We start from the raw sequence: 13,703 nt of genomic DNA, 5'->3' as shown, positions 1-13,703 counted from the left end.
GAACCCCAAGGTCCCTCTGCTCCTGTACTCCCCTCAAAGTTATACCATTGAGCCTATATTGTCTCCCCACCTTTCTCATACCAAAATGTAGCACCTTACATTTCGCTGCATTGAAGTTCATCTGCCAGTTGTCTGCCTATTTGACCTTGACAATGACCCTCTGAAGTCACTCAGCGTCATCCATAAGACCATAAGACATAGGAGCGGAAGTAAGGCCATTCGGCCCATCGAGTCCACTCCACCATTCAATCATGGTTGATTTCAACTCCATTTACCCGCTCTCTCCCCATAGCCCTTAATTCCTCGAGAAATCAAGAATTTATCAATTTCTGTCTTAAAGACACTCAACGTCCCGGCCTCCACCGCCCTCTGTGGCAATGAATTCCACAGACCTACCACTCTCTGGCTGAAGAAATTTCTCCTCATCTCTGTTCTAAAGTGACTCCCTTTTATTCTAAGGCTGTGCCCCCGCGTCCTAGTCTCCCCTGCTAATGGAAACAACTTCCCTACGTCCATCCTATCCAAGCCATTCATTATCTTGTAAGTTTCTATTAGATCTCCCCTCAACCTCCTAAACTCCAATGAATATAATCCCACGATCCTCAGACGTTCATCGTATGTTAGGCCTACCATTCCTGGGATCATCCGTGTGAATCTCCGCTGGACCCGCTCCAGTGCCAGTATGTCCTTCCTGAGGTGTGGGGCCCAAAATTGCTCACAGTATTCTAAATGGGGCCTAACTAGTGCTTTATAAAGCCTCAGAAGTACATCCCTGCTTTTATATTCCAAGCCTCTTGAGATAAATGACAACATTACATTTGCTTTCTTAATTACGGACTCAACCTGCAAGTTTACCTTTAGAGAATTCTGGACTAGGACTCCCAAGTCCCTTTGCACTTTAGCATTATGAATTTTGTCACCTTTTAGAAAATAGTCCATGCCTCTATTCTTTTTTCCAAAGTGCAAGACCTCGCACTTGCCCACGTTGAATTTCATCAGCCACTTCTTGGACCATTCTCCTAAACTGTCTAAATCTTTCTGCAGCCTCCCCACCTCCTCAATACTACCTGCCCCTCCACCTATCTTTGTATCATCGGCAAACTTGGCCAGAATGCCCCCAGTCCCATCATCTAGATCGTTAATATATAAAGAGAACAGCTGTGGCCCCAACACTGAACCCTGCGGGACACCACTTGTCACCGGTTGCCATTCCGAAAAAGAACCTTTTATCCCAACTCTCTGCCTTCTGTCTGACAGCCAATCGTCAATCCATGTTAGTACCTTGCCTCGAATACCATGGGCGCTTATTTTACTCAGCAGTCTCCCGTGAGGCACCTTGTCAAAGGCCTTTTGGAAGTCAAGATAGATAACATCCATTGGCTCTCCTTGGTCTAACCTATTTGTTAGCTCTTCAAAGAACTCTAACAGGTTTGTCAGGCACGACCTCCCCTTACTAAATCCATGCTGACTGGTCCTAATCCGACCCTGCACTTCCAAGAATTTAGAAATCTCATCCTTAACGATGGATTCTAGAATTTTGCCAACAACCGAGGTTAGGCTAATTGGCCTATAATTTTCCATCTTTTTTCTTGTTCCCTTCTTGAACAGGGGGGTTACAACAGCGATTTTCCAATCCTCTGGGACTTTCCCTGATTCCAGTGACTTTTGAAAGATCATAACTATCGCCTCCACTATTTCTTCAGTATCTCCTTTAGAACTCTAGGATGTAGCCCATCTGGGCCCGGAGATTTATCAATTTTCAGACCTTTTAGTTTCTCTAGCACTTTCTCCTTTGTGATGGCAACCATATTCAACTCTGCCCCCTGACTTTCCTGAATTGTTGGGATATTACTCATGTCTTCTACTGTGAAGACTGACGCAAAGTACTTATTAAGTTCCTCAGCTATTTCCTTGTCTCCCATCACTAGATTACCAGCGTCATTTTGGAGCGGCCCAATCCTCACAATTCGCTATTCTCCCTAGCTTGGTATCATTTGCAAATTTAGAGATTTTGCCCTCAACACCCACTTCTAAATCATTTATCTAAATCAGAGAAAGCAAGGGTCGAAACACTGAGCCCTGGGGAACACCACTTTCAAGTCGTCTTCAGAGAAATGCCCCTCCGTACCTACACTGTTTCCTATCTCTTAGCCAACTTCTAATCCATGATGCCAAGGACTCATCAATCCCAAACATTTTTAATTTGCTAACCAATCTACCATGTGGCACCATATCAAATGTTTGTTAAAAGTCCAAATATACAGCATCCACAGCACTACCTTCATCCACTGCCTGTGTCACCTCATCAAGGAACTCAATTAAATTTGTCAGGCATGATCTGCCCTTGACAAAGCCATGTTGACCGTCTATTATTAACTGATTTTTCTCTAAGTGTATATTAATCTCATCCTATGTTATTCCTCCATTAGTTTCCCACTGTTGATGTCAAGCTGACAGGTCTGCAGTTCCTTCGGTTATCCTTTGCCTGTTTCTTAAGCAACGGCATCACATTTTCAATCCTCCAGCCCCCTGCAACTAATCCTGTGCTCAGAGACGCCTGAAAAGTTTCTGTTAACGGCTCTGCAATATGCTCCCTTACCTATCTCAGCAATCTAGGATGCATTCCACCCAGGCCTGGCGGCCTCTCTACCTGGAGTGCTGGCAGCCTTTTTAGCATCTTTTCTTTATCTATCTCTATACTGTTCAATTGCTCAACATTCACATCAACTGGGCCATTGTCACCATCTTCAAATTTGGCAAAGACAGAAGCAAAGTACTCAATTAGTACCACTGCCATATCCTCCACTTCAGTGAGCAGTTTACCCTGCTTGTTCCTATGGGCCCCACTCTATCCTTCACTAATATTTTACCATTAATATTTTGAAGAACATTTTGTTTAGATCAGCTCTTGTTGCTACTACCAGAAAATTTTATGACAGCCAAAAAGTTCGAAGCACTGCTTTGTACCTCTTTGACTCCTGATTCAATCACTAATCTGCTGTGCCAATCAATAAAAAAAAAGGGCAGTAGTTTTTTTAAGTATGTTTATTAGTTTTTACACAATAATCACAACAAACAAGAATAAAAGAATGCAAAAAATCACAAGCAAATATAAGTTTTAAAAACCAACACACAAATAACTTAAATACTAAAACTAAACTGAATCCCCAAACAGCTGCGGTGAGTAAATTCTTAAAAAAAGAAAATAAATGGTTGCCATCTTAGGTAGAACCACTCCACTGACCCCCCTGATGGTGAATTTGACTGTTTCCAAGTGTAGGAATGAAATTAAGTTACCCAACCAAACAGAGGCACTGGACAGTGGGTGTTCTCCAAGCAAGCAATATTCGCCTCCAGGCTATCAGTGAGGCAAAGGCGACAACATCCGCTTCTACCCAAGAAAGAATTACTGCCGAATCTGACACCCTAAATATGGCCACCAGCGGACGTGGGAAGAATTCCAAATTAGGTGTCTCTGACATGGTGCTAACGAAGAAGGCCCAGAAGCCTACGGGTTTGGGACAGGACCAGACTAGCCGGGCACAAGAGCACAGCAATCACATCTATCCTCAACACTTACTCATCCTTGCCCTAGTCAAGTGCGTCCTGTGTAACGCCTTAAACTGAATTAGGCTCAACCAAGCATATGAGGAGTTGACCCTGTGAAGAGCCTCCCTCCAAATCTCACAAGTAGGTACAGCACCCAATTCACTTTCCCATTTCATTCTCACCTCGCATAGGACTGACAGCTATTTTCCACACTAATGGGGGCCAAGGCCGCTTCAATTGACATTTTAAGATCCACCGATATGTTTTGTTGGTGCTTCTCGATCTCCTTCATCAAAATACTAGTGGGGGCCTAGGCTGTTAGTTGAGTGGATGGAGAGGAAGAAGCTGACTTCTTCATCTTACCTCCCGCTGAGCCCCGAGAGGCTTCCGACACAGTCAACGGTTTTCTGTATAAACCTTTTTAAGCTTTGTTTCCTCTAGTCATCTCAGCAGAGAGAAAACGCTACCCGTTTACTTCTTGGAAACTCATGAAAGTTAACACCCCATAACGCCAAGAAAAAGGGAAAAAAGATCAGTTCTCCCGTGGGAGTCACCTCAGGCGGAAGTCCAAAAATAAGGCAGTAGTTTCAGCTTTGTCTTAGCATCCAGGGAATATCCAGCTAGGGTTCCTACAACTGGAAAGGTGGACATTCTATCAAGTATCCTGTGCTGGAACTGATACAATAATAATAATCAATAATCTTTACTATTGTCACAAGTAGGCTTACATTAACACTGCAATGAAACCACTGAAAATCCCCTCGACTCCACACTCCGACACCTGGTACACTGAGGGAGAATTCAGAATGTTGTCCAATTCGCCTAACAGCACGTCTTTCTGTACTTGTGGAAGGAAACCGGAGCCCCCGGAGGAAACCCATGCAGAAGCGGGGAGAACATGCAGACTCCGCACAGACAGTGACCCAAGCCGGGATTCGAATCTAGGACCCTGGCGCTGTAAAGCAGCAGTGCTAACCACTGTGCTACTGTGCCGATAAATGCCACTATGCCAACAAATTTCTAGCCCGCTTTTTCTTCAAGAAAGTCACCAAAGGGTAGAAGTCAGGAGGAAATTTATTTTCTCATCAACAACTTCAAACATCAGTTTAGTGCTGGCATGAATAACAAAGTATAAAGACGGTATCATTGACTCACCTATGGTTTTGCATTTCTCGTTCGGTGTTTCTTCGCTGCATCTCCCTCATGTCTTCAGCAATTTGCACATTTGTGACTAATGATGTCCCATCTCTTTGGAGTTTAATCAGTCTCTATAAAAATTAAAACAAACCGTCGATCACCAATGCTTCGAAATTAAAGTCCCGAACACCACCACCCACAGTTGACATGAAAACAAATATCATTTTGTTTTGAAAAATATTTTATGCAGGCATTTATATTATAAATGTTAACACAATGGACAACAACATACTCCCAAACCAGCCAACACGGCTCCCCGCCCTCCTGCTGTCAGCTTAATTTTTCCCAAAGAAGTCGATAATCGGCTGCCACCTCCAAGCAAACCTTCCACCTAGCCCCTCAGGGCAAACTTAATTTTCTCGAGCCTGAGAAACTCAGTCAGGTCACTCATCCACACCCCCGATTTTGAGAGGGTCCCTCCATTCTAGCAAGATCTGTCTCTGGGATACCAGGGAGGCAAAGGCCAAGACTTCGGCCTCTCCCCTGGACTCCTGGGTCTTGTGACACACCAAAATCGCCACCTCTGGACTCGGAACCACCCTTACTTTCAGAACCTCCGACATAACGTCGGCAAACCCCTGCCAGAATCCCCCAAGCTTTGGACGCGCCCAGAACATGTGGACATGGTTCGCGGGCCCACCGCCCACACCTAACATGTGGACATGGTTCACGGGTTCACCCTGTAGCCATGCTGGCCACGCAAAATGGACACTGAGCCAAACTAAAATGGAAGGCTGCTGAGAAACAGACAGTTCAGCCAGAACAGCAGTCTGCAAAGAGCAGTTTGCATTCTGCAGTAGCAGAAACCAGTTTGGGCTCAGGTGAAGAGACCTTAGCTAGGTGCAAATGGCAAAACGCTTTGCATGCTAATGAGGCCATCAGACTTGAACACCCACACAATAGATACATTTGGTTCTGAATGGACACATTCCAATCAAGACCCAGACATCGAGGCACCAGAAACCTCCAAACAAAAGGACATAAGAAACGCCCCCTCCATCACGGAGACCCCCTCGCATTGGGGAATTAATCCAGTATCGATAAGAAATTGATCCAATAGGTAGAGCCCGCCCGAGAAGAGGGAAGGACAACGGAACCCCTATAAAAGATAGGGACCTCGTGTTGTCCGGTCTGTTAAACCTGTGCTCCGGCCCCGACTGACACCTGGTATCCTGACTCCAGCCGTTGAGCACCAGCCGCCGAAACCGTAAGTTCAACGCTCGCTACGCGATCCAAGCCCGCTAGACTCCCAAGTGCCAGAACGCTTGCTGAAGGCTGCAGACAAAACCAGGACGAAGGCCTCGTTCTCTGACCTTGCCTGTTCCTGTTAGATAAGTATTCTGTTTGCTTATGTTTAGTTGTAGCTTAGTCTCTTAGTGTGTGCATGAGTATTTATTATTAACTGTATAATAAATATTGATCGTTTGAACTTGACTAATCGGTGTATCGTCTTTATTACTTTGAATTTGACCTTGGAATACTTGTGACGTTGCCTATACGGCAGCTGGCGACTCCAGAGCTTAAATAATTACATAGAACAGAGCCTAGCAGTGTTAAGCACACGTCGAACTCGGAGGCGTGTTAATACACTCCAATAAACGCGTTTTACGCCCATAGTAAAACGTGCAACATTTAGTGGCGACATCCGCCGGGACCCTGTTGCAAGTGGAAACACCACAGTGTCCAGGACCCTGAAATTTGAATTAGAACTCCAAATTGCAGAGAAAGAAAGAGATCACAAGTATTCAAGGTGTTCAAAATAATAAGCGAAATTCGGAAGTGTGTTTAGTGCATGCGTACTAACAGGGCTGTAAGGTAAAACTGAAAGCTTTTTGTTGCGACAAACTTTCGGTAGTTTTGTAATCGGAAAATAGCGTAAGCCGTACCCTTTTTTACGAAACACCACCCCAACAACCCCCTGTTCCAAATTATAAAAAGAGAGTCAGAGGAAATGGCCATGCAGGCAATGGAACGTCTGATGGACCCAGAAAGGTTTGTGGTCGCAGCGACCAGCAGCAGTAGCAGAGTAGGCCAGTGTCCCACGTGGGAGCTGGAACTCCGCAAATATTTACAAGGAAAGGGATGGCCCCTTTGGAAAGAGTTTTGTGCAAATGAGGAGACAGGTCCCGGAAGTATAGGTCATACTTGGTGGGAGAACCTCTCTCAAATACACAAAAAGAGTTTAGGTAAAGCACGCAAGCCGATGGCGATTGTGTCCTGCTTGGCACAGTTGCGAGGCGCAGAGGAGGTTATCAGGACGCTCCGGGCAGATTTAGAGGAAAGGAACCGAATGAGTAAGGTCGATGTCAGGGACATCGAGAAAGAAAACCTGGATCTTAAAGGGAAGTTGGCAGAGAAGGGTAGAGAGGTGGATGATGCCAAGAGGGCTCACCAGTCTTGTCTAGCTCATCTGAACAGTTCCCAGACCCAGTATGAGAAAGCCTATCAGGACGTGCAACGTGCCGTTCTGATAAGACAGGAATCGGAGAAGCAGGTGGAGGCATTGCAGAGGCAATGCTCCGATCTCAAAGCAGCTTTGAGAGCACTCCACGCTGCAACGACCGAACAAAGACAAAGCACAGTTGACCACGCGAAATGCAGAAAACAGATTGCGGAACTGCAATCTCTGCTTTCGGTGCAGAATGGCTTCCAAAGCACCTTTGGAGCTCAGTTAGATGGGGAAAACGCCCCAGATTGGCAGGAATTAAGCGAGACAGCGCAGCGTTATGTTCAGGGAACATGTGCGCCAGCAGCTCAGCAGAAACGACAGGCACCCCAACCCCCCACAGCTCAGATCATAACCGCACCCATGAATCCCGTAACCACACAGAGGAAAGCCGAATCAGAAGGCGCCCCAGACATAACTTACACCACCCCTTTAACAGTAACCCAGCTAAGGGACGCTTGTGAAAAGATCACTCCGTTCCTCCCCACCGCAGACCCCCACCAGTTCTTCGCTAAAGTAAAACAGCAGGCTACCATGTACGGCCTGGATGAGAGAGAGCAGGTTAAGCTCACCGTGCTGAGCTTAGACCAGAGTGTAGTGGCAGCCCTCCCCGACCCACAAAACGTGGCAGGAGGCAGCCTAGAGGAGATGCACACTGCCATTTTAGATGCCATCGGGTACAATAGAGGTGACCCCGTAGAAGGCTTGAATAAGTGCAGGCAGAAGAGATCTGAACACCCCACAGCATTCGCCGGAAGGCTGTGGATTCACTTCAGCGCAGTTTTCGGACAGCTAGATAGAGCGCATTTAACCCGCGAAAACATGGTTAAATGGACGCGCACAATTATCTCACACGCAACAGAAGCAGGACAGAGCGCTTGCAATAATTACGACCCCTCAGAAGAGGCCCATAACGAAAAATGGGTCCTCAAAAGATTGTCCCGCGCTTGGGAGCAATCGCTTCAGGCAAAAGCAAAGGTTAGATCCCCAGAAGAGGCTCAGGCTGCTGCAGATATCCAAGCAGTCAGAGAGCACCAGAAGCCCGCATGGGTAAATGAAGGCAAGAGCAGCCCTCAACAGAAAGGACAGGAATGCTATAACTGTGGACAGTTAGGGCATTGGGCAAAAGAGTGCCAAGCACCCCAGCGATCTCAGAGAGGCCAGCAGACAGGCACTCTGAACCGCAACAAAGCAAAACCCATCCACAATGTAGCAGTACAGTCAGGACCCACCAATGTGGACGAGACGAACTGACGGTGTTCGGGCTCCCCCACTTGGGTCTGTGACACACTATGGGACTCATCAGGGAGGCCCGTAGTCACGGCAAAAGTCAAAGGGAAGCCCATAGAGTTATTGTGGGACACAGGAGGATCCCGCACCACCATTAACTCCACAACCACGGCACGCGCAGACACGTGGCCGACCACCTCCACCATCACACTTAGCGGGTTCACCGGACACTCGCAGCAGGGACATATCACAGCACCCGTAGCGATCCAGCTAGGGAACATTTCCACAAGACACCCCGTAGTTTTAGTAAATCTTCCCCGGACAGCAGAGCACATCCTGGGGATAGATTTTATGAACGCCCACAGCTTGTCGTTCGACCCAGTGAACCAGTGTGTCTGGCGAATGGCGAGATCAGACAGAGCCCCAGCCACCCTCACAGTAGGAGACTACGCTAATCGGATTAGCGCAGTGGGAGAGTACTCATTCGACCTGACTACACTCCACACCGACCGACAAATTAAGGCCCTACTGAACAAACACAGGACAGCATTTGCAAGTCACCGTCATGACTGTGGCAGAATGACTGGACAAGTTCATGTTACCGGACAGGACCCCCGACCGCAAAAGCAGTATAGATTTCCCCTCGAGGCAGAGGTGGAAATAGAAAAGGTTATAGGCAGCTTGTTGGACCAAGGTGTACTGAGAACGGTAGCCTCCACCAACAATGCCCCTATTTGGCCAGTGAGGAAGCCCGATGGATCATGGCGTCTGACCATCGATTATCGGGAACTCAACAAAGTAACCCCCGCAGTAGCCCCAACGGTAGCTACTAGTCCCGAGACCATGCTCAAGCAGGGTCTCAACGCCAAGTACTTCACGGTATTGGACATCAGTAATGGATTCTGGTCAATACCATTGGCAAAAGCGTGCCAATACAAATTCGCATTCACTTTTAAAACACAGCAGTACACGTGGACATGCCTCCCACAAGGATTCCACAATTCACCCTCCATTTTCCACCGACAGCTGGCAAGTGGATTAGAGAAATTTTCCCGACCCGAATGTCTGGTACAGTATGTAGACGACCTACTACTGCAGACAGACACAAAGGCAGAGCACATTTCGCTTCTGGCCGAACTCCTGGAACTCTTAACTGAAATTGGCTGTAAAGTTAACCCGAAAAAGGCCCAAATATTGGAAAGTAAAGTGATGTATTTGGGATCAGTCATCACGCACGGCAAACGCGAAATCGAATTCAAAAGAATTGATTCGATTGTCAAATTGCCCCTTCCCCAGAATGTATCAGCCCTCCGGTCGTTTTTAGGACTGGTTGGCTATTGTCGGAACCACATCGACGGATTCGCGACAAAAGCCGCCCCACTTTCAGACCTCCTTAAGAAAGGAGCCCCCTGGGAATGGCTTCCGCAGCATACAGGCGCTGTGGAAGAGTTGAAACGAGCCCTTAGTGCAGCACCCGCGCTGCTAGTCCCCGACCAACTTTCACCGTACGCAATAGAGGTAGCGAGCACCGATCTGACCCTCTCGGCCGTGTTGCTTCAGGAACGGCACGAGCAGCTAAGACCAGTGGCTTATGCCTCCCGACTGTTAGACCCAGTAGAACAAGGATTTTCGGCCTGTGAGAGGCACCTCCTTGCTGTCTTCTGGGCAGTACAGTACTTTTCCTACATAACCGGACTCAACCCCATCACCATTCTAACCGAACACACACCCACACAGCTACTACTAGACGGTCGACTGAAGGACGGTTCAGTTAGCCAGATTAGGGCAGCTAGGTGGACCCTACTTTACAAGGACGGGACATTACAGTGAAACGGACACGCACCCACACATACTTAGCCGACAACCTCCAATACCCCGGACAGCCCCATGACTGTGAAATTGTAGCTCCCCTGCATAACACAGGACCCTTTTTAGCCAAAACACCCCCCAGGAAGATAGGGAACCCAAAACAAAGCCCCCAGCCCACAGACACGTGTGGACCCTTGAGGATTTATGTAGACGGTTCCTCCACAGTTTTAAATGGTGAGCGTATCACAGGATGCGGCATCTATGTAGAGGACGCGCAGGGGCGCGCTCTCGAAGAAATCGCTCTTAAGTTACCAGGTCACTTAGGCGCGCAGGCAGCAGAGCTAGCAGCCATAGCGTACATAGTGGACCACCCCGATTCTTTCCCCAGCCCAGCAGACATATATTCAGACAGCTTATATGTCTGTAACAGTTTAACCGATTTTCTGCCCCTGTGGAGGACACGAGGTTTTGTCTCCGCAGACGGAAAACCCCTTCCATCAGCCCCTCTACTCCAGCATATTTTAGCGAAAGCGAAGGACAGGACCTTCGGCATAATAAAAGTAAGAAGTCACCATAGGTCATCACCCCCTGGGAACGTAAAGGCCGACGCATTGGCTAAGGCAGGTTCCAGGAGAGGACACTTATGGACCCCCCCAGCTAGCGCACCAGCTAGCGCCCCTGTGAGCGCAGTCCAAGTCTCACAGACTGATATTAAAGATCTCGTGGCAGCACAAAAACAGGACGGAGACCTCAGGGAGGTTTTCAAGGGAAACTTTGTGCCTGCTTACGAGCACTTTAAACACGCACTGACCACACATGAGGGTGTGATCATTAAGGACCGACTTTATGTGGTCCCACAGCAGGACAGGAATCAGATGATTGCCTTGTTCCATGACGGACACGGGCATCAGGGAATTGATGCAACAACGAGGCACCTCAGGCAACTCTGTTGGTGGCCTAATCTCAGGAATGATGTAACGCACTACATAGAGAATTGCCTGATTTGTGCTCAGAATAACCCGGAGAGGTATTCTAAGAAGGCACAACTTCGGCATACTCGCCCAGTTAACGGCCCTTGGACAAACCTCCAGATCGACTTTATAGGTCCATTGCCCCCTTGTCGGAATGGCTATAAATACGTTCTGGTGGTGATAGACACCTTTACCAAATGGGTAGAGGCATTTCCCTCACGAACAAATACAGCAAAGACAGCTGCAAAGATCCTGACCCACCACATCTTCACGAGATGGGGTTTACCCCGAAGTATCGATTCGGACCAGGGATCTCACTTTACAGGACGGGTCATGAGGAACGTCCTGACAATATTCGGAATCAAACAGAACTTCCACATTGCGTATCATCCACAGTCCAGCGGGATTGTGGAGCGCATGAATCGGACCCTAAAAACTACCCTTAGGAAAATGGTTCAAGAGAATAATTCCACATGGGATTCAGTGCTCCCCTTTGCACTTATGTTCATAAGGAACACTGTCTCCACATCGACAGGATACACACCACACACACTCATGACCGGACGCCCTATGAAGGGTACAGAATTCCTTTTAGGACTGGACATGACAAGCCCCGAAGTGACGGCCCTCACACGTGAAAAGGCAGTTAGAGATCTAGTTGAGACTGTGAGGTCTGCACAGCTCGCAGCCGCAGTCCAGCTAGGGAAACGCCGACAGCAACGTACTGCCTGTTTCAATAAGACCGTACACACCACAGAATTCCAGGTTGGGCAACAGGTAATGTTATCTGTTTATAACCCCAGCAGTTTTTTGGCTCCAAAATATTCCGGTCCCTACTCAATTTCGGACAAAATTAGCCCCTCCGTTTACAGGATAAAGTATCCTAATGGGAAGACCGCGTGGTTCCATATAAACCAGTTAAAGGCATATGGAACACAGGCCAACCATGCCCACCATGTCCTGCTAGACGCAGCAGAACACTTCACCCCGCCCACCAGAAACACTTTTCCACCATCCCCCTCACAGACCAGTTCATCCACGGACTCGCCCACGACTCCGCCCACAGACCACTACAGACCACGCCCCGACACGCCCACAAGCTGCCACAGCAGAGACAGTAGGACAGACACTGACTCTGAAGACAGCGACAGCACACAGCCATACAGCCCACACTGCACCACCTACGACCCCGACTCCAGTGACCCCATGGAAGTCACTTACCTCAAAAACCCCGAACCACCACCCGACCCCGACTACCCCGACAACACACTCGACGCCACACAATGGCACAGGGACAATTCCTACAGACTTGTCCGCAATGACGAGAGTGACCCCCGGTCACACAACTCCAAAATAGCATGCCTGATCCACACAAGGGTGTGGGATCCGGGAGAGCAGGACGACGCAATGTCTGACTCCCGACACGGCAACCCCTTTGTGACCCTGTTCACAGAGGCAGAATCAAAGTGAGGTGTCCAGATGATGCAAGATAGGAATCGTTTGAGGGAAACGATGTCCTTTCTGATGGAACCTGCACGTATGTTTGTCTTCGTTTCATGTTTGTTTGTCTCAGGAATGTAAATGTTTCAGTTGGAGGATGGACATCTTCTTTTCAGCTGAAAAGATTGTGACCACCTCACATACACGTTAGCTTGTCCGCAGATACTTCTGAGAACTTCGGTTTGATTGGAGATCCTTTCCAAAGTTGTAAGGCCACACGCCAAATAGCTTGTCCGCAGATATCTCTGAGAACTTCAGGGATGTCCTCAGTTGGAGCATCTTGGCTCCCTTGGTTTTTTAGGTGCCCCTCTATTCGGCGAAATAGAGGCTGCAAGTCATGGTCAACACATTCGTACCCGTTTCTTTCCAGGTTACTCAGGCAGTGGACAAACGGCACTGAGGACCCGCCCTGTCTGAGAACCAACCCTTGGTCAGCCAAGCTCGGGTATGGCACAGCACGCCCTACCCGGGGATTCCATCCAACTCGTACCCGTAGCGGCCCATACGCAACTCATTCGGACGTTTCTTTCCAAATTTTGTTTTCATTTTACGTTAGGTAGCCCTTCGGCCGCCATCCCACATGCTATTTACATCCGGGAACATTCGGATGGTAAATCAGCAAAGCCTGCGAGACGGCTCGCAGAAGGAAGGATTGTTAGGTGTATGCTGGTCTTTAAATTCGCTTTTTGAAAAAAAAATGAGGGGAGTCACAGGGTGTGACTTAGCCAGTCATTTTAAAGGGTCAATTGGGTTTTGAAAGACAGATGCACTAACAAGTAAAGGTCTTAAACTGTGTATTGACAGATACTGTGCTTGATCCCAAAGGTTTCAAAGGACGAGACAGAGGTCGAAGCCAGGATTGTCAATACCGGAGGAAGAAGGAAGAGAAAGAGGAAGAACAGCAAAATGATGGAAGCCCACTTATTACTGTTCAATGTCATATGTATATGTGTGGAAACAAGACACGTTTCCCCCACAACCCCCACCGTAAATGTTAGTAC

The 13,703-nt window shown here is 48.0% G+C and overlaps 1 protein-coding gene across 1 annotated transcript in view; it reads right to left on the bottom strand.

The window, feature by feature from the left end:
• Window positions 1–13,703, bottom strand: part of drc1 (dynein regulatory complex subunit 1 homolog (Chlamydomonas)) — a 133,686-nt gene that overhangs the window by 98,005 nt on the left and 21,978 nt on the right. Inside the window, exon 3 of the mRNA XM_038800120.1 lies at window positions 4,705–4,817. Within this exon, the coding sequence (XP_038656048.1) occupies window positions 4,705–4,817 (113 nt within the window). The remainder of the gene's footprint in view (window positions 1–4,704; window positions 4,818–13,703) is intronic.

This window comes from Scyliorhinus canicula, chromosome 6, assembly GCF_902713615.1.
Source record: "Scyliorhinus canicula chromosome 6, sScyCan1.1, whole genome shotgun sequence".
In the NCBI taxonomy this organism is placed as follows: Eukaryota; Metazoa; Chordata; class Chondrichthyes; order Carcharhiniformes; family Scyliorhinidae; genus Scyliorhinus; species Scyliorhinus canicula.
Note: the sequence above shows the minus strand (reverse complement) of the source record. Positions and strands in the feature narration are given on the sequence as shown.